Here is an 18,343-nt window from a genome sequence, read left to right as displayed (position 1 = left end):
ACAGCTTACATTTGTCAATGATCGGCAGGGGGAACTTCCTTAAAATGAACATACTTCCCAGGGTATTGTATCTATTCCGGGCCATCCCTTTGATTATTGAGGATAATATCATTAAGGCTCTTGAATCTCAGATGTCCAAGTTTGTTTGGCAATACAGTAAAGTTAGGAGATCCCTGAAATACCTATCGCTGACACAACATAGAGGCGGCCTAGCAATTCCCAACATGCTACTCTATTTCTGGGCTGCCTTTCTTCAACAAATGCCATCACTCTTTAGTTCATTCCTTCCACTGAGAATGCAGGGGGCTTAGAAATACCCTCTATCTATGAGTTATCAATTGGGAGGAAAGCCAATGGTCTCTTGCACAATTAGAGGCAAGTTATTTTAAAAGAGTAAAATTTAAAGTTATTTTTAGCGAATGGAAAGTTTGGTTGAGAGTTTCTAAATATACGTCAATTCCCAAGTTCAACCGATACACCCCTTTGTGGCATTCCTCATTGCTCCCCATGCAGGCCAACGACGATATCGCTAAAAAATGGGAAGGTATGGGGATTATTACAGCAGGGGACTTTTTGGGCGATGATATGCATGCTAGTTTTTCGAATTTACAGAGAAAGTTAAATTTATCTAACAATGATTATTTTAAATTCATTCAAGTTAATATAATCTTAAGGTCAAAATCATCTAGTATTAAACTGGAAAGGATCCCACTCTTAGAGACTATATGTAAAAGCAATACCAGAATTGGTATTATATACAGGATGCTTCTTGAAAAATTACAGGACGACCTGGAGCATACTGAAGTAGTCTGGGCTGATAAACTAGCTAGCACTGTGACCTAGAGTCAATGGATCGTAAGAAACTAGCCTGTCAGAAAGAAAATAGCAGGTTTTCCCAATTGGATATACCTGTTTGGAAAAGAAAATTATTTTCTTTAGTCCCCTCACTCACCAGAGGTTGCCCTTAGGTGACATGCTTCATCATTGGGGCTTCCCAAGCATGTACTGCTTGGGGCGTGCTGCGACTTGCAAAGGATACGTAGGAGCACTTTTAGGTGAAACTATGTGTGGTGCATTGTATGGTGGAGTGATGTTTGAATGTGAGATTAAAAATACCTTGCGGGACGTTCTTCGCCCTTCAGATTGGATGGTCCGCTTGGACCTCACAGACGCTTACCTAGTGATTCCGAACTTTCCGCCCCACCGCCGCTTCCTCCAGTTCCCTTGGTGGCAACAGGTTTTCGAGTTCACAGCTCTGCCTTTCGGGCTTTCTTCGGCGCCAAGGTGCTCAAGCCGGCGGTAGAATTCCTGAGAGCTCAGGGGGTCAGGATGATTGTTTATTTAGACGATCTTCTTCTGAGGTCCTCGTGCCCCCGTCAATTGTCGGACAGCTTCAGATGGCTGTGACTCTCCTGCAGGATCTTGGCTTTGTAATCAACAAGAAGAAATCGTTGTTACTTCCAACCCAATCGATTACATTCTTGGGGTTCGTAATCGACTCGGTGTCCTCCACTCTCAGCCTCCCAACCAGAAAAGTGACACGAGTTGTGGCGCCTCCTGTCCAAGCAACAGGTTTCCCTACGGCAGCTGGAGCGTGTTGTCGGTCTTCTGTCGGCCTCGATTAGGCCATTTTCCCAGGCCTTCTTCACTACCGGGCCCTCCAATGCCTCAAGGCTTACTTTCTTCGGAAAGGCTACCCTTTCTCGCACAAGGTGGACTTGTCTGCCGAAGCCAAGGCGGACATCCTGTGGTGGTTGGAGCATATGGATGCCTGGAACGGCAGGGCGATCTTCGGCTCGGCTACGGACCTTGTCATAGAGTCAGACGCCAGCAGACTCGGTTGGGGCGCACGCTGCGGTGGCCTTTCTACGGGAGGATTGTGGTCTCCCGCAGAACAGAGGTTACATATAAACTGTCTAGAACTCCAGGCGGGTTCTTTCGCCATACGGTGTTGGACGAAAGATTCGGTGCAGCCTTGTGTCCTCTTAAAAATGAACAACGTATCAGCAGTCCGTTACATAAATCACCTGGGAGGCACTAGGTCGAAGGCTCTCTCAGATCCTGCGGCGAGCTTCTGGCAGTATTGCCTGGACAGTCAGGTCTCGGTGACGGCGGAGTATCTGCTGGGTCGAGACAATGTGACGGCAGATTATCATTCCCGCCACTTCAGGGACTCCAGTCTGTGGAAACTGGATCAGGAGGTCTTTGCGTCCCTCCACGACCTGTGGGGGCCTTGCACGATCAACCTCTTTGCCTCCAGGCTGGACCACCAGCTCCCGAGATTTTGCAGTTGAAGGCCGGACCCTCTAGCGGTGACCACGGACGCATTTCTCCTGGACTAGAGCGTGGAACGGGGGTATGCTTTTCCCCCTTCGAAATGATCATGCGGACAACTGCTCAAGTCCGCAGACAGGCTGCAGACATGGTCCTAGTCACTCCGCTCTGGAGGTCTCAAGTGTGGTTTCCGTTTCTTCTGGAACTTTCTTGGGATTTTCCAATCCTACTCCCCCGGTTTCCTACTCTTCTGACAGACCCGAACGGAGATCCTCATCCACTGGTAGTGATGAGCTCATTGTCTCTCATGGCGTGGAGGATTTCAGGGGCAGATAGCGAACCCCTGTCCTTTCGAGAGAAGCTGAAATCCTCATCTCTAAGGCTTGGGCGGACAGAACCGTCAAGAAATACAGATCCGCTTGGGGCAGATGGTCCCGTTGATGTGTGCGACGGGGTGTCGATCCCTTGGTCGGGGACGTGGTCCATGTGGTGAATGTTTGGCCCATTTGGCTTCGAATGGTGTGGCCTATCAGTCGATTAATACCTTCAGATCAGCCATTTCCTCTGGTCACGTTCCAGTTAATGGCTCCCCGATTGGGGAGTATCCAACAGTTTGTAGACTGTTACAGGGTATTTGACTTTCTTTACCTCCAGAACCGCGCTATTCCGCGTTGTGGGATGTTAATTTGATTCTGAACCTTTTCCTATCCTGGCAACCGAATAGGTTCCTGTCCAGGAAGGAGTTGTCTGATAAGTTAGCAATGCTCTTGTGTCTGGTATCCTGTAGAAGGGTGTCAGATGTCCGTGCCCTGGACATTACTGGTCGGGTTTTCACTACTAACGGGGTTACTTTCACTTTGCTCAGACTCACTAAGTGCCACACTAGGGTCATATCCTACCCGGAATTCCCGGATTCCCCTAAAACTCTGTGTGAGGAGATGACGGAGGAGCTTCGTCCTCCAAGGGGAAAGGCAATTGCTGATTGCTCTGCGTAAGCCCTTCAAGGCAGTCTCTCCTCCTACCATCGCCAGATGGGTTAGGTGGGTGAGGCAGGAAGAAGGCATCAGTCTAAGTCAGTTTGGGCCGCACTCGGCAAAAGGTACCATGGCTTCCAAAGCGTTCGGCTTGGGTGCCCGCCTGGAAGATATACTCAATGCAGCTGACTGGTCTTCTGACTCCACCTTTAAGAGGTTCTACTTCAAGCCCATTCTTGATATGGCTCATCTAGTCGTGGGCAAGCTTTGAACAAGCATAATCTTTGCCTCCAGTCCTGACATAGAATGAGAAATTTCCTAGCTAAAGTAACGGAAAGTTTAAATTCTATTAAGGACTCGGAGGCGAGGATTATCCCGCCCATTTGCTCTTGGAGGAGTCCCCTCCCGGTACAGTAGTAAGTATCAGTTTACGTTGACTTACCATTATTGATGGTTGATGTTCATGTGTCAGTACTAACCTCATGTTTTTCTTGTAGGGTGATGGGGTAGTACCTCCGGTAACTCCTCTCTGATCTTTTCAGGTTCGGATTCCAACAAACAGGACGCCTGAAGAGCAAGTTTGGGGCTGTCTTTACGCTTCGAAAGAGGAGGAAAGGACACTGGCGAGAGGCTATAGAGCTGCTGGATGACAGTGATTGGACATTGTTACTTGATTCTGATTGGTTAATAACATTGTTTTTTTCGACTACCTTTTCCCTTTGGATCATGATAAATGTAGTCTTGCGTTATCCCTTCTTGCTGCTATGTACCAATAAAGTGAAGAAAGAAGGCATAATCCTCGCCTCCGAGTCCTTAATAGAATTGAAACTTTTCGTTACGTTAGCTAGGAAATTTTTCATTACCTATTACATAGGAAATTTACTATATGGTAATCGCAAATTCCGATTTTTATACAAATGACCTGTAGTTTGGCAACTTCATGCGAATATCCATTTTGCAATTAAACTGATTAGTCACATCGCAAAAATGAATGCAGTTTGCAACATAGACTTTGAACAATTTGCACATGCTTATTTGCAAACAACCCTTTAAATATGGGGCCCTTAAATACTGAGTACCTAACATATACTCTCCTTAATAGGACTTTCCTAATCCCCAGTAGTGGGAACAAATATGCAAGCAGACTGAACAAGGAGTAGACCAAGGAACAGGCACAAGATAAGATGATCTCAACAAAAGTGTGACCAAGTTAACCATTTGCCCTGGTACTGACGAATGCAAGTGAGTAGCCCCTGTGCCCACACTGCAAACACGATTATCTGAAGCAACGAATGACACATTGCCTCTGGTAGAAGTAGTATGGGCCATTTGTAGAAGACGAACTACTAAACTCTCCTAGCAATGCTTTATCTAAGTGCTGATTGCAAAAAGAGAAATGCCTGCTCCTGCATTTCAGATTTTCAAACACCACTACAGAACAACAAGAGGAAAATCTCCGATTGTTTAAATCCAAAGAGAACAATAAGTGAGAGTGATGAAGTTGCACCCTCTTTATTAGACCGGACATATTTTGGAGTGGTGTCCTGTCTTTTTGCTTCTGGGTTCTATTTTTGGCTGTGTGCTGAACTTCGTTTTTGCTGGTGTTAGGACTCTGGGCACTTTACCCCTGCTGACTAGGGCTAAAGTGCGAGTGCTCTGTGTCTAAAATGTAATTGCATTTTGTTTCTCCATGATTGGCCTATTCGACGTATTAATAAGTCCCAGTACAGCACACTGTGTGTGCCCAGGGTCTGTAAGTCAAATGATACTAGTGGATTTGTGCCACCCACATGAGTAGTCCTGGAAACAGGCCTCGGGCCTGCCACTGAAGAGGCTGTGTATGCAGGTTTGGACTGTCATGTCAACCTGGCAAGTACATAAACAAGTACACCTACTTGTCAGGCCCTAAATCTTCCCTTTTACTACATGTAAGGCACCCCTAAGATAGGCCCTAGGTAGCCCCATGGGCAGGGTGCTGTATATTTAAAAGGTAGGACATGTGGTTTTAAGTTTTACATGTCCCATAAAAACATTTTACACTACAGCAAGGCCAATCCCTCCCGTCAGTTAGCATTGAAGCTAACTTGTACCATTTTACAATGGTATCTTCCAATTGAGAACAGATAGAAAATGTGAGTTTGGTGTCTCTGGACTCAACAACATCTCATGAAGTTTGTTTTTAAATTGCAGGCCTTAAAATGCCACTTTTAAAAAGTTGGTATTTTCTTACTTTAACCATACTGTGCCTCTGCCTGCCCCGAGAATACACATCTGGGTTGGATGACCATTGGGATTTGTGAATTCACTTTAGACCGTCACACACAAAGGGAGCTGAGGTGTGCCCTGCATATCATGATGGTCCATCACAAGGATGATGGGTCTTCCTGAGCTAGAGTGGTGGGAGGAACTGGCACTTGCACCTGGATATGGCTGTGCCTGTCCCCACACAAAGAGATGCTTACCCCCCTATAGTGTGCCTGGAGCCAGGGCCAGGTAGGGCATGGTCTTGAGCACTATAAAGTCTCCCTACCTCAAAGACTGAAATGGGTATAAGTACTGGACCTCTGACACCCCAAACTCAGAACACTCTGGACTGAGGACATTCTACCAAGAAGAAGAGCAGCCAGGCGGGACTGCTACTTTGCTGCTTGATTTGCTGCCTGCTGTTTCTGTCGGGAGTGGGAGGACTGGACTTTGCGCTCTGCATCCTGCTTTCTAAGGTTCTACAAGGACTTGAGTTAAGCTTGCCTTCTATTGGAAGTCTCAGGGTCATCAAAGATTTCACCTGCAGCGCCTGGACTTTCCTGCTGAGGGCCCTACTCCGCCAAGAGCTGCCAAATCCAGTTCCTGGTCCCTTGGAAGTGAGTTTGCTGTGCTAAACAAGAAGTAGCCAGACCATCAACTTTGAGCGTGACTTCAGAGCCAGTGCTGCTCTTCGAAACTGTGCTGCTGCCTTCACTGAAGCTCAATGCAACAACTGTGACTTGCAAAGCATGCCATGACGTGCCAACAACCTGCACCAATAGCAAGAAACCGACGCCGCACCAGCCTCAGGGATGGCTCAACTGCCTGGCGAGTCGCAACGTCTTTGTTTTGTCACCGTTTCAAAGCTACTGTGACTGAGGTCTGTACGACTCTGTAGCCGATCCGCGCTCCATCACGTTCTGACCCTGAACTTTGAGATTCGACTCCGTCAAGCATGTCGTATATAGCCCCAGCTAGAGATATTGTGTTTCTATGTGGTAGAACTACATTTAATATTGAAGAAGCCTGGAATGTACGTGGTTTGGGGGACAAAATAAAGAGGGGCTTGGTGTTGCAAAATGTGCGCAGGGCAGCCCCAGTACTGGTACTGCTCCAGGAAACGCATTTAGTAGGTTCGACATGTAAGGCTCTGGATCGATGGGGATATACGATGGTGGTGCATTCTGAGTTCTCCCCTGGCTCCAGGGGGTTGGGAATCCTGCTGCGTAAGCGATTCCCCGTGATAGTACATCAGGTGTGGAAGGATGCGCTAGGACAATTTGCGGCCATCTCCTGCTCAAGGGAAGGTCGGAGATTCAATGTGATATAAGTGAACATTCCACCTGCCCTGCACTCAGTTGCTCTCCCCGCCTTTAGTGCATTTCTACTGACACTACCAGAGGGCGAGCTTATACTGGGCGGCGATTTCAATGCGGTCCTTGATGAGGGTCTTGACCGTCACCCTAGCAGGCCGACAGGAATGCATAAGGCGAGGCTGACAGGCTATGTAGAGGCTATGGGTCCTACAGACGGATGGAGGTTCAAACACCCCGGGGAGCGAGGTTACACCTTTTATTCTGGGGTACATAATAGTCTATCACATTTGACCACTTTTTTGTCTCTGCAGACAGTTTGCCGCACATACTGGATGTAAAGATAGGCCCTAGGGGCATTTCGGATCACTCCCCTATCACCATGGTGTACTCCTCTCATGTAAGAGCTCGGAGACGCATCTTCCCGATCTCGCCCCATCACTTGCAGGTTCCCAAAGTCAGAAAGGACCTAGTTATGGCCACAAAGTGTTACTTCCAAGAAAATGTTGCCTCCGTGGACTCACCTGGGGTCCTTTGGGAGGCGTTTAAAACAGTGATAAGGGGCCAGGCGATAGCCTCCATAGCAGGTCACAGGCAGACTATGCAGGAAGAACTGGTGACGCTAGAATTTGACCTGGAAGTTTTACAGACCGACCATGATCGCGATCCCACTGAGGAGCTTAAGCGTCAATTACGTCTTAAACAGGCAGAATTAGCTGAATATCAGAGAGTGCAGGTCAGACAACGTCTGCTGCACACCTAACATATCATATACGAGGTTGGGGATAAGGCAGGAAGACTACTGGCGTGGCTAGATAAGAAGGACAAGGCCCGGAGGGCGATAGCACAACTTCGCTCCCCGGAGGGCGTACTGTACACTTTCCCCGCGGATATAGTCGACACTTTGGCCAATTACTATGAAACAGTTTACACTTCTTCCTCAGATATGTCCTCTGCGGAGGCGCAAACCTATATTAAAGGTATCCAAATGCCCTCTTTCGCGGACTTTGACGCTGCACTTCTAGAGTCAGACTTCACTAAGGAGGAGGTTGTGGGTGCTATTCACTCCTTGCAATCAGGTAAGGCTGCGGGGCCAAATGGGGTCCCCATAGAATTTTACAAGAGCGTTTCTGATCAAGTGGCCCCACATCTGCTACAAATGTTTGAAGACAGTTTGGTCAAGGGGGAACTGCCTCGAGATCAACGCACGGCTACGATTATAGCTATACCAAAACCTGGTAAACTCCCGGACGAATGTACATCATACCGTCCTATTTCACTGCTGAATGCAGAGGCGAAAATACTGGCGAAAATGATCGCCGTGCGACTGACCCCGCACTTGGAGGCTCTGGTGCATCCGGATCAATCCGGATTCATGTCCAACAGGAGCACTGCTCTTAATTTGAGAAGAGTTCATGCAGTGATGGCGCAGATACCAGTTTTGTCAGAACCGGCTGTGATTTTGTCCTTAGATGCGCGAATGACCTTTGACATGGTCGAATGGCCGTATTTATTTGCGGTATTACGTCATCTAGGCTTTGGGCCAAAGTTTTGTGCTTGGATTATACTCCTGTACACAAATCCACTTGCGCATGTAGTGGCCAACGGCCATATCTCCAGGGACTTTGGGCTAAGCCGCGGTACGCGTCAGGGGTGCCCCCTGTCGCCTCTGCTTTTTGCACTGATTCTGGAACCATTGGCAGCCTGGATACGGTGGGACCCAATGATAAAAGGTCTCCACTGGACTGAATCCTGGGAGGACCGCATATCGCTGTATGCTGATGATATTCTCCTCTACTTGACTTTCCCCAGGCGCTCTCTCATGGTTCTTCTTGATATCTGTAAGATTTTTGGGAGGGCCTCTGGTTATACTATCAATTGGTCCAAGTCGGTATTATTTGTCCTCAAAGGCCCCCCACCGATCCTCCTGAACGACTGCCCTCTCGTGGTCACCGACGGCCCCTTTAAATATCTGGGGGTATGGGTTACACCGAATCGGGAGATTTTTTATCACCGCAACTTGCAGCCACCACTTGAACGGTTTTGCACGGATGTGAGGCATTGGCATACCCTACCGCTAAATCTGTTAGGAAAAGCTCCCGTTATTTGAAATGATGACATTGCTGCGATTGGTCTATATCCTGGAAAACACTCCATTTCTCGTGCCTCACAAATACTTTCAGTCCATAAACGCACTAGTTTCTGGACTACTATGGGGGGACAAACCGGCACGCATTGCCCGACAAAAGTTAGTAAGAGGATGGTTTGACGGAGGCATTGCGCTCCCGGATGTCCAGTTGTACTATTGGGCATCTCAACTAAAGATCATAAATCACTGGCTCCACGCCCCACAGATGGAGCCCGCGTTCAAGGCAGATAGATATGACCTAGGGACCGAAGGAGTGATGGCCGCGCTTTATGATCCTCGAGGTGTGACGGCCCTGCAGGGCCCGACGGCTCACACGGTGAAGCTTTGGCACGAGGCATCGGCTCGTCTCAAGTGTCTGAATACGATCACGTAGATGATGCCACTTTGGGTATCGCGTCGCCTCGGCCGTCTCTGTAATAGTAAGGGATTTGAGGCCTGGGATCATATAGGTATTTCGACGATTGGAGACCTTTATAGGAGGGGTAAAATCCTCCCTTTTGATCAACTAGTGGCCCAATTCACTTTGGCGGAAACAGAACGATTCCGCTACTTGCAAATCAGTCATGCCCTTAGGGCAGTGCTGCCGACTGAAGGTAAACTACCAGATTCCACTCCTTTAGAGGATAGATTGCTTACGGAACACATGCTTAGCAAGGCGACCTCACTGGTCTACCGTAAGTTAATTAACAATATGCCTGACCCCATGGCCAGACTTAAAACCGCCTGGACTGCAGAACTAGGTGATTTTGACGAATCGGACTGGCAGACCGTGCTTTCCTCGCCTCAAGAGGTTGCTGTATTGTTCAGGCTTAGACTGATACAATTAAAAGTCCTGCACCAAGTCTACTACACGAGGGTCACACTACATAAGATAGGGAGGTCCACACACCAGTACTGTTTGAGAGGATGCGGGGAGGCGGGGACGTTCTACCACACTATGTGGGATTGCCCATTGATTGCTGAATACTGGTCCAAGGTCATGCGAACAATATCTCAAGTGGTTAATGTTTCGCTGCTCCCAGAGCCGCGTCGTTGTCTGTTAAACGTTTGGGAGCCTAAGGATTTAAGCAACTCGATGCAGGACAGGGCAACGCTGGGTATTGTGTATGCTAAACGAAATGTGGCCAAGGCCTGGGGATCCCCCGTGTCACCGGCGCTCAGAGACTAGAGTGCGGATATGGACTCCTCGATGATTGCCGAAAAGGCGGTATATCTAAACCGGAAATGTCCGAGAAAATGGGGGAAGATTTGGGGAGCCTGGAATGAATACAGAGGGTATGTCTGTGAACCACCTCAGATGGAAAGTAATACTGATTCGGAATGATGGAGAGGGAGGTTGGGTTAATCTCGGAGGAGAGGACTTGTGACGTATAGATATCACTGTTGTAATAATGTTGCTTCCTCGTATTCAAGAAACTGGCCGCTATGTATTTCATATTAACTGTGTACGATTGATGAGTACAAAGTAAGCCTTGAAAATGTCCATTGTTCACTTTTATTAACAATAAAAACAAATTACAAAATATATATATATATATATTGAAGAAGCCATATCTGGATTTGTGTATTTGGGACTTCTGGTGTTCTAGTCTTGTTTTAATCAGATAAATATTGACTATTTTTCTAAACAGATGTGGAGTACGTATGTGGTGTTTCCACTGTGTTCCTGTGTGTGCACAAATACTTTACACATTGCTTCTTTAGTATAGCTTGACTGCTCTGAGCCTAGCTACCTGAAAAGGAGCACAGGTAAACTTAGCATGTACTACATTCACCCTGCCTAGGATTGTCGGTCCGTACTTGGACAGGGTGCAAACCTTTCTCAACTAGAGACCCGGTTTCTAACACTCTGGAACATATTCTACCTCATGATCTACTAAAAGAAAAATTCAGAACAACACTTCCAGGAGGACCTTATTTGACAAACTAAGAGGTTTTGTGTCTCCTCGCAAGGTATGAACTCGACAAGCTGATAGCCCAGCGACTCATACTGAAAGACATTTTAATACATCAAAGTTCAAAAGAAACAGCCAGGCAAACCACAAAGCGAGATTTGAACACTGCTGAACTACAACAGTGTAATACCAATTTAAAATAATTTCTGGGTGAAACTGCCAACAAGTAAAGCGTGGAACAAGGTGGCTGTGCAACTGAAGGAGGAAGCATTTCCGGATTTAGGTCAAGAATCCAGAACTAAAAAAACCCACAGAATCCCGAATGCCCAAAACACGAGGGCAGAATTTAGAGCAGCAAAGTAGAAGCTAAGAGCTACTTTGGAATTTAGCTGACAAACAAGAAAACAAAAGGCGTTTGGTTGGGGTGGGTAGCAAGCATACAAGTGTTCAACAGTGGAGGAGTAGACAAGGCAACAGGAAGAAGATAAAAGTACATGTCACCTCCCTCCCAACCCCGTAAAAGACGAGAAACTAATTTGCTGAAGAAAAAAATCAAAGTGTGCAAATCCAACGAGTAGCATCACACAAACCAAATAATGCGAAGTGTCAAAGCTGAGGTCATGTAGTCGATGAGGACAAGTTTAATTTTGAAAAGTAATGATATTACACAAGAAGAAAATACTTGATTTAATTTAAAACCTGAAAGAAAAAACTCTGCTGCCATAACCTAATCGGATAACAACCAGCATTGGGAGAGCCAGTGTGCCTTCAGCTGTCATTGCAGGTACCGTGACTTCACCGGAGCCTGGCAGCAGCACTAGACAACAGCCTGCAGTGTGGCATGACCCTCAAGGGCAGCACAGAGAAACTATAATGCACCCCAGTGCCCCCAGCACGTGACCACTTATCTACTGTCTCAGCCTCAGCCGTCCCAGTCCCGGGGCCAGCAGCAATGCTGGCAGTCTCAGAGCTTTGGGCAAAGACGTGGTTAAACAGCACTATATTATTCTGTATGTATTTTCGTTGGTGTTTCACCTTTACATATCTGAAGCGCACACCTCAAATGAAAGATAAATGCAAGTTCAAGTAATCAGTGAGAAATATGTGAAACCTCACTTGGTTAATTCAGTCTTCCTTCAGATGTCATGTCTATATGTGTTTAAGGAGAGAGAAATAATTGAATCCTGCTTGGCGCGGTAGGGCATAGTGAATTGTCTATTTAGGGTGCTATGACATCCCCTGCTTCTGCGACTGTGAAAGCACTTTAACTATGCAAGCCATTTATTGTAATGAGCACCATAGAAGATAATGGTCATTCAAAGTGTCAACGATTTGGCCGTAGAATGGCACTCCTAAGTCCACTGAAATCATGGAAATGCCACACATAAGCAAACTGAAAACTTGGCAGTTATAGAGAGAGTCATGATTGGACAGACAGAGTGCCCCAGAACCCATGGAGGGCTAAAGGTCTCCATAAGCAGTGTGATGCGAGGCACTTGGAAGCAGAGCGCCTAGCACATTTACAGATAAGTGCCCTTCAACTTCTGGCACTGTGCACCAGTTTTAAGATCTTCTTAGAGTTTTTTGTTGCTCAAATGGGTGTAATTACCATTATTTATAAGTTACCCTAGTCTTCATTGCTTGATTTTGTTAAAATGAAAGTGTCACTCATAGTCGTTGAAATGTCACTCATAATTGCACTGTAATTGTGAAAATGTCACACATAGCAATCTGAAACCTTAGCAGCTATGAACATCCATCAGAAGTTTTTAGTGGGCTTTACAGGCCAGTCGGAAAAAAGGACGTCTCTAATTTCACTAATCTCTAGGCCATTTCTTTAGGGATGTCCAGCCAGCAACAGATTCAAGAAAGCACTCAAAGAAAACTAAAACAAATCCTGAATGTTCCCAGCAACAATTGGAATGATCATAGAGAAACGTCAGTCTGTTTCGGAACACAAAGAATCAGAGAGGTTTCTCCACTCAATGCAGAGAAAGGAACTAGAAGCTAAATGTAAGAAAATCAAAGTCAATCTGTAAGAGATACACTTCCTACTAATTTCTTTTACACTTCTACTTAATACATTTTTCTCCGGGTCCTTTATTATTTGATCAAAGCTTTACATACGAGGGAATGGAAATATGCTTGCGTTTCTATATGTATAAGTGAAAGCAGAGCTTATACTGACTAGGCTGTGAGCAAATCAATCCACGTTAAAAAGAACTACATTCTCTTAGTACATTTTTGGTGTGCATATTTCTAATCAAACTTCGTCTATGTGAAGCATAGGGGTGCAAGATCTGTCACCAAAAGTAAGGTTAGTTAGTTTTAAGCGCCTAACTAACCAAGGCTTAGGCTAACAGTCAAAGTAACAGTTCAGGACAAAGGCATGCGCATCACCTGCTGAACGTAAGAGGAGAACTGCCCAGTCGTGGCATCGCCAGTTTCTGCTTTGTTTCTTCTAGCCATCTCAGAAATGGTTTCTTGTAGAAATTTTGCCAGCTCCAGCTTCGCTCCCAGCTTCTTCTTAATCTTTTCTTCCTTGGTGTTGGAAGGAAAGAAAGCAACAGATGTTATGTCACTTAACCCAATGTTACATAGGCATTCCTAGTAAATTAGACTGTGCCTCAAACAGTCCTACATATAATACATTGAGGTAGCATATCCTTTTATTTATTATCAATTAAAGCGTAAACTTGTACTGTGAACCTAGCCAAAAGGCAGCGGAGAGCAGTCCAGGATAGTAGTAGGAATAAGACATGTTTTCATCTGTATGATGCTCTAAGATGCTATTGCCAAGATATATATATATATATATATATATATATATATATATATATATATATATATATATATATATATATCTTAACAATGGCATCTTAAAGCATCATACAGATGGTGAGTTTCAGGAAGGTAATATTCACTGAGTTATGATATCCTTAATCCTGGATATCTCGGACAGCAGAAGTAGCCTTAATAGGATATCGAACTACTGCCTCCCAGACGGTGATCAGTGTTCAAGATAATCTACTAAGAATACTTAATGAAAGCTAAGCTCTCCTTACAGGCTCACACTATGTGTTTTTTCTCCAATAATATATGGTCTTTAGCTGTAAAAAGGAATCATTACTTTGTGAGGGAGGTGGGATTACGAGTGTATATCTGCACTTTAGGATAGGAGAAATGGGATGTGCAATATTCTGAAGTTGACTTTCAGTTTGAAATTGTTCTTGATTTACCTGTTTAAAATGTGTATTTTACATTGCACTTCAAATATAGCTTTCTAAGCTCAGACAGAATTACACCAACTGTTGACAGTAAGCATTTATTATCGGGGAAGATGAGCTTCACATATATATTAAAAGGGTATTGCAAATAATCTCAAACCTCAGTGTCCTGATGAAGAAAATCAACCCATATATATATTTATTAGAAAGTCACCAAGCTCCACCCTGAAACACCTCTCAAAAGAAGACCAGTAACAGGTTTCCTTTTTTCTTGCATTATCCTTTCTGCCCCTGGTACTGCCAACAGTGTAGCATACGCTGGTGGTCGAAGTGGGGAAGGTCTCATTTACATAGGGAATACCACACAGCAATGAGATGTGCCTGGAGAACGGATACCTAAATAATACATGGCATTTCCACAGTGTTTTATTATTTACAAAATGTGCACTTCTTCAAATCAAGGCAGCTAACTAACTACAGGTCTTTGAAAGGTGAAAATAACTCGGAACAAGGAATGTGACATAGGAGCTGCTAAAAGCTGCAGTCTTTAAAAAGGGTTATCAAAGGTCCATTTGTAGACTATAAATGCAAACCTTCTTGGATTCGGTCTCAAATGTTGATGGCAGCATTTCTGGGAAAAGCTTCAAGAATACAGGCAACAGAAACTCCATGAAAGGCACAATGATGAAGACAGTAAATGGGAGAAGTCGGAAGAGATCAGCACAAGTCCTCATCAGCTGTGGATAAAACCAAAATTCCAAATAATCAGCATCTTTTACAGTTTAAAAGCCACAATATCTGACATCACCAACTAAATATTCGCGAAGCATAAGAATTCCAATTGCAAAAAATAATCGAGTTGTCAATGCCCGAATGCACCAGCATAAACAGGACCAATTTCTATTCATATCCCAGGAATGACAATGTCGCAGTGGTGATACAGTTACACAAGCATTTAAAAACCTCTGGAAGACACACAGTTATTATCATCAGTCCCTGCAACAGGCCTCAAGCTGCCTCTACATTACCTCAAAAAGCTATTTGATGATGCCTAGACCGGCAAGTTTTACTCATATGATAAATACGGTAAGAAACAAAGGGGCTGGTATACAAAAGCATTTAGGGTTACAGGAAACAATAATACAGGAGTAGTCTGATATGTACTCTTAGATGCCTTTGTGTATCGGTCTAGAAGCTTTAAAAAATGCAAATAAAATGGAAATATTGGGATCATATTCATATACAGTTAGTGCAAACAGAAGAAAATAAGTAATTTACCTGTAATTGCAGTTCTACAGTGACCTAGTTTAGGACACCCCCAGCGCCGCACGGCCACCAGCTGCTGCGTGTGCCCCCCGCCTGCCTGCCTCGCTGCCCCGGCCGCCGCCGCGTCACCACGCCCCCTGACACCGAGCGGCGTGGTCTTCCACGGCGTTGCCCTTCTGCACTGTTGTAGTTTATTCTATTGTTTCTGCTGTTTTTGTTGATATTCCTGCCTGTTTGCCTGTTCTGCCCCCGTAGCACGTAGCCCCTCTGCACTGTTTGTATTTTTTTGGTATTCACTGTTCTTTGTTGTAATTCTTGCCTGTCTCGCCCCCGTCTCCTCCCCACCCGCCTCCCGCTTCCCGCCACCGCCGCTGACCACGCCCCCTTTTTCCTTTCTGTACCCTCCCCGCTCCGCCTCCCAGCTGCCCCGCCCTCCCTCGCACTTGGCCATATATGGCGACCGTGCGACGCAGGTGAGTGTGACCTAGTTTATGACACCCCCCGCGCCGCACGGCCACCAGCTGCTGCGTGTGCCCCCCGCCTGCCTGCCTCGCTGCCCCGGCCGCCGCCGCGTGACCACGCCCTCTGACACCGAGCGGCGTGGTCTTCCACGGCGTTGCCCTTCTGCACTGTTGTAGTTTATTCTATTGTTTCTGCTGTTTTTGTTGATATTCCTGCCTGTTTGCCTGTTCTGCCCCCGTAGCACGTAGCCCCTCTGCACTGTTTGTATTTTTTTGGTATTCACTGTTCTTTGTTGTAATTCTTGCCTGTCCCGCCCCCGTCTCCTCCCCACCCGCCTCCCGCTTCCCGCCACCGCCGCTGACCACGCCCCCTTTTTCCTTTCTGTACCCTCCCCGCTCCCGCCTCCCAGCTGCCCCGCCCTCCCTCGCACTTCGCCATATATGGCGACCGTGCGAAAGCACAGCGGTCACGCGCAGCGGGAGCGCCGATTGTGCGCCGAAGGCGCGCCAAAGGTAAGCCCGTCTGCGCCCGTCCGCGCCTGGACCGCGCCCAGCGCCAGAACCCCTGGTCCCCGCCGAAGCAAGCCGACCCGCCGGACCTACGACGCCGCCACCCTCAACGCACTCAACGACGGCCGATTCCCGGGATGCTACCGAGCCACCCCGAGGCACACCCACGGACCCTTCTGCAGCACCGCCTGCAAGTTCACCTGCATCCGGACCTGCCCCGCACTCGCACCTGCCAAGCCGACCAACAGCAGCAACCACCTCAAGTGCATCCTGCTCAACACCCGCTCCGTCCACAGACACGCCATCGAACTCTGGAACCTCATTGACACCACAGCCCCTGACGTTGCCTTCCTCACGGAGACCTGGATGAACGCCTCTTCAGCGCCCGACATCGCCATCGCTATCCCAGAGGGTTACAAGATCACCCGGAGGGACCGCACCGCCAACCAGATGGGAGGAGGCATCGCCATCATCCACAGGGACACCATCCGCATCACGACCAACACCGACGACATCCTGACCACCGCCGAACACCTACACTTCCAGATCCACACCGACCCGAAGACCACCCTCAGAGGCACCCTGATCTACCGACCCCCGGGGCCACGCACCCAATTAAGCGAGGACATCGCCGACTTCGTCAGCCCGCATGCCCTCCGCTCCGCTGACTACATCCTCCTGGGGGACCTCAACTTCCACCTGGAGAACAACAACGACCGCAACACCTCCACCCTGCTCGACAACCTCGGACTCAAGCAGATGGTGTCCACCCCCACAAACCTCGCCGGACACACACTCGACGCCGTCTTCTCATCCAGCAAAGACATCGCCTTCACCCACGCCACCGGACTCCACTGGACGGACCACAGCTGCGTACACTTCACCTTCAAAAGAACGACGATCCACCACCACCAGCAACAGGTTGCCCGTAGAAGCTGGAACAAGATCACAGCCGATCAGCTCGCCGCTTCCTTGAGCCAGCACCCTCCCGCCAGCTCAGCGAACCCCAGCCAGGCCGCCGACAACCTCACGAAGTGGATCAGCAACTGCGCGGACGAACTCGCCCCACTGAGGACCCCGCCCAGCAGACCCGGCAGCAAGAAGGCCCCATGGTTCACCGACGAACTCAAGAGCTCTAAGAAGAACTGCCGAACCCTCGAGAAAGCCTGGAGAAGGGAGCCAACACCAGACAACATGACCACCCTCAAGCTCGCCACCCGGAAGCACCACCAACTGATCCGCGCCACCAAGAAAACTGCATTCAAGGACCGGCTGGACAACAATGCACACAACAGCAAGGAACTCTTCAACATCGTGAAAGAGCTCTCCAACCCCAACGCCGGAAACAACGACATCACCCCATCGCAAGAACTCTGCAACTCCCTCACCTCCTACTTCCACAACAAGATCGCGGACATACACAACAGCTTCAGCACCCAACCGACGAACGCCACGACCGTCACGACCGAACCAACGCCCCCCACCACCACCCTCCGCGCCTGGACCCCGATCAGGACCGAAGACACCGTCCGCATGATGAACTCCATCCACTCCGGATCTCCGACCGACCCCTGCCCTCACCACATCTTCAACAAGGCCGACGCTGTCATCGCACCCCACCTGCGGGACATCATCAACACCTCCTTCACCACCGCCACCTTCCCGGAGAGCTGGAAGCACGCCGAACTCAGCGCTCTACTCAAGAAACCAACAGCGGACCCCACCGAACTCAAGAACTACCGCCCCATCTCGCTGCTCCCGTTTCCGGCCAAAGTCATCGAGAAGACCGTCAACAAGCAGCTAGCCGCCTTCCTCGAGACAAATGGATCCCTCGACCCCTCACAGTCTGGCTTCCGGGCCAACCACAGCACCGAGACCGCCCTCATCGCTGCCACCGATGACATTCGAGCCCTGATGGACAACGGAGAAACAGCGGCTCTCATCCTCCTAGACCTCTCCGCGGCCTTCGACACCGTATGCCACCGCACCCTAGCGCAGCGCCTCAACATCGTCGGAATCCAGGAGAAGGC

General features: G+C 47.8%; 1 protein-coding gene across 9 annotated transcripts in view; it reads right to left on the bottom strand.

Moving 5' to 3' along the window:
• The window catches only part of LETM2 (leucine zipper and EF-hand containing transmembrane protein 2), a 309,166-nt gene that overhangs the window by 149,004 nt on the left and 141,819 nt on the right, over positions 1 to 18,343 (bottom strand). For all 9 annotated transcript variants that reach the window (XM_086943645.1, XM_086943644.1, XM_086943646.1 and 6 more), the window contains 2 exons: positions 14,670 to 14,813; positions 13,250 to 13,390 (listed from right to left, as the gene is read on the bottom strand). In XM_086943645.1, the coding sequence (XP_086799771.1) occupies positions 13,250 to 13,390; positions 14,670 to 14,813 (285 nt within the window). The remainder of the gene's footprint in view (positions 1 to 13,249; positions 13,391 to 14,669; positions 14,814 to 18,343) is intronic.

The sequence above is a fragment of the Lissotriton vulgaris genome, chromosome 11 (assembly GCF_964263255.1).
Source record: "Lissotriton vulgaris chromosome 11, aLisVul1.2, whole genome shotgun sequence".
Lineage (NCBI taxonomy): Eukaryota > Metazoa > Chordata > Amphibia > Caudata > Salamandridae > Lissotriton > Lissotriton vulgaris.
The sequence above is the reverse complement of the archived record's forward strand: the minus strand, read 5'-3'. Positions and strand labels throughout refer to the sequence as shown.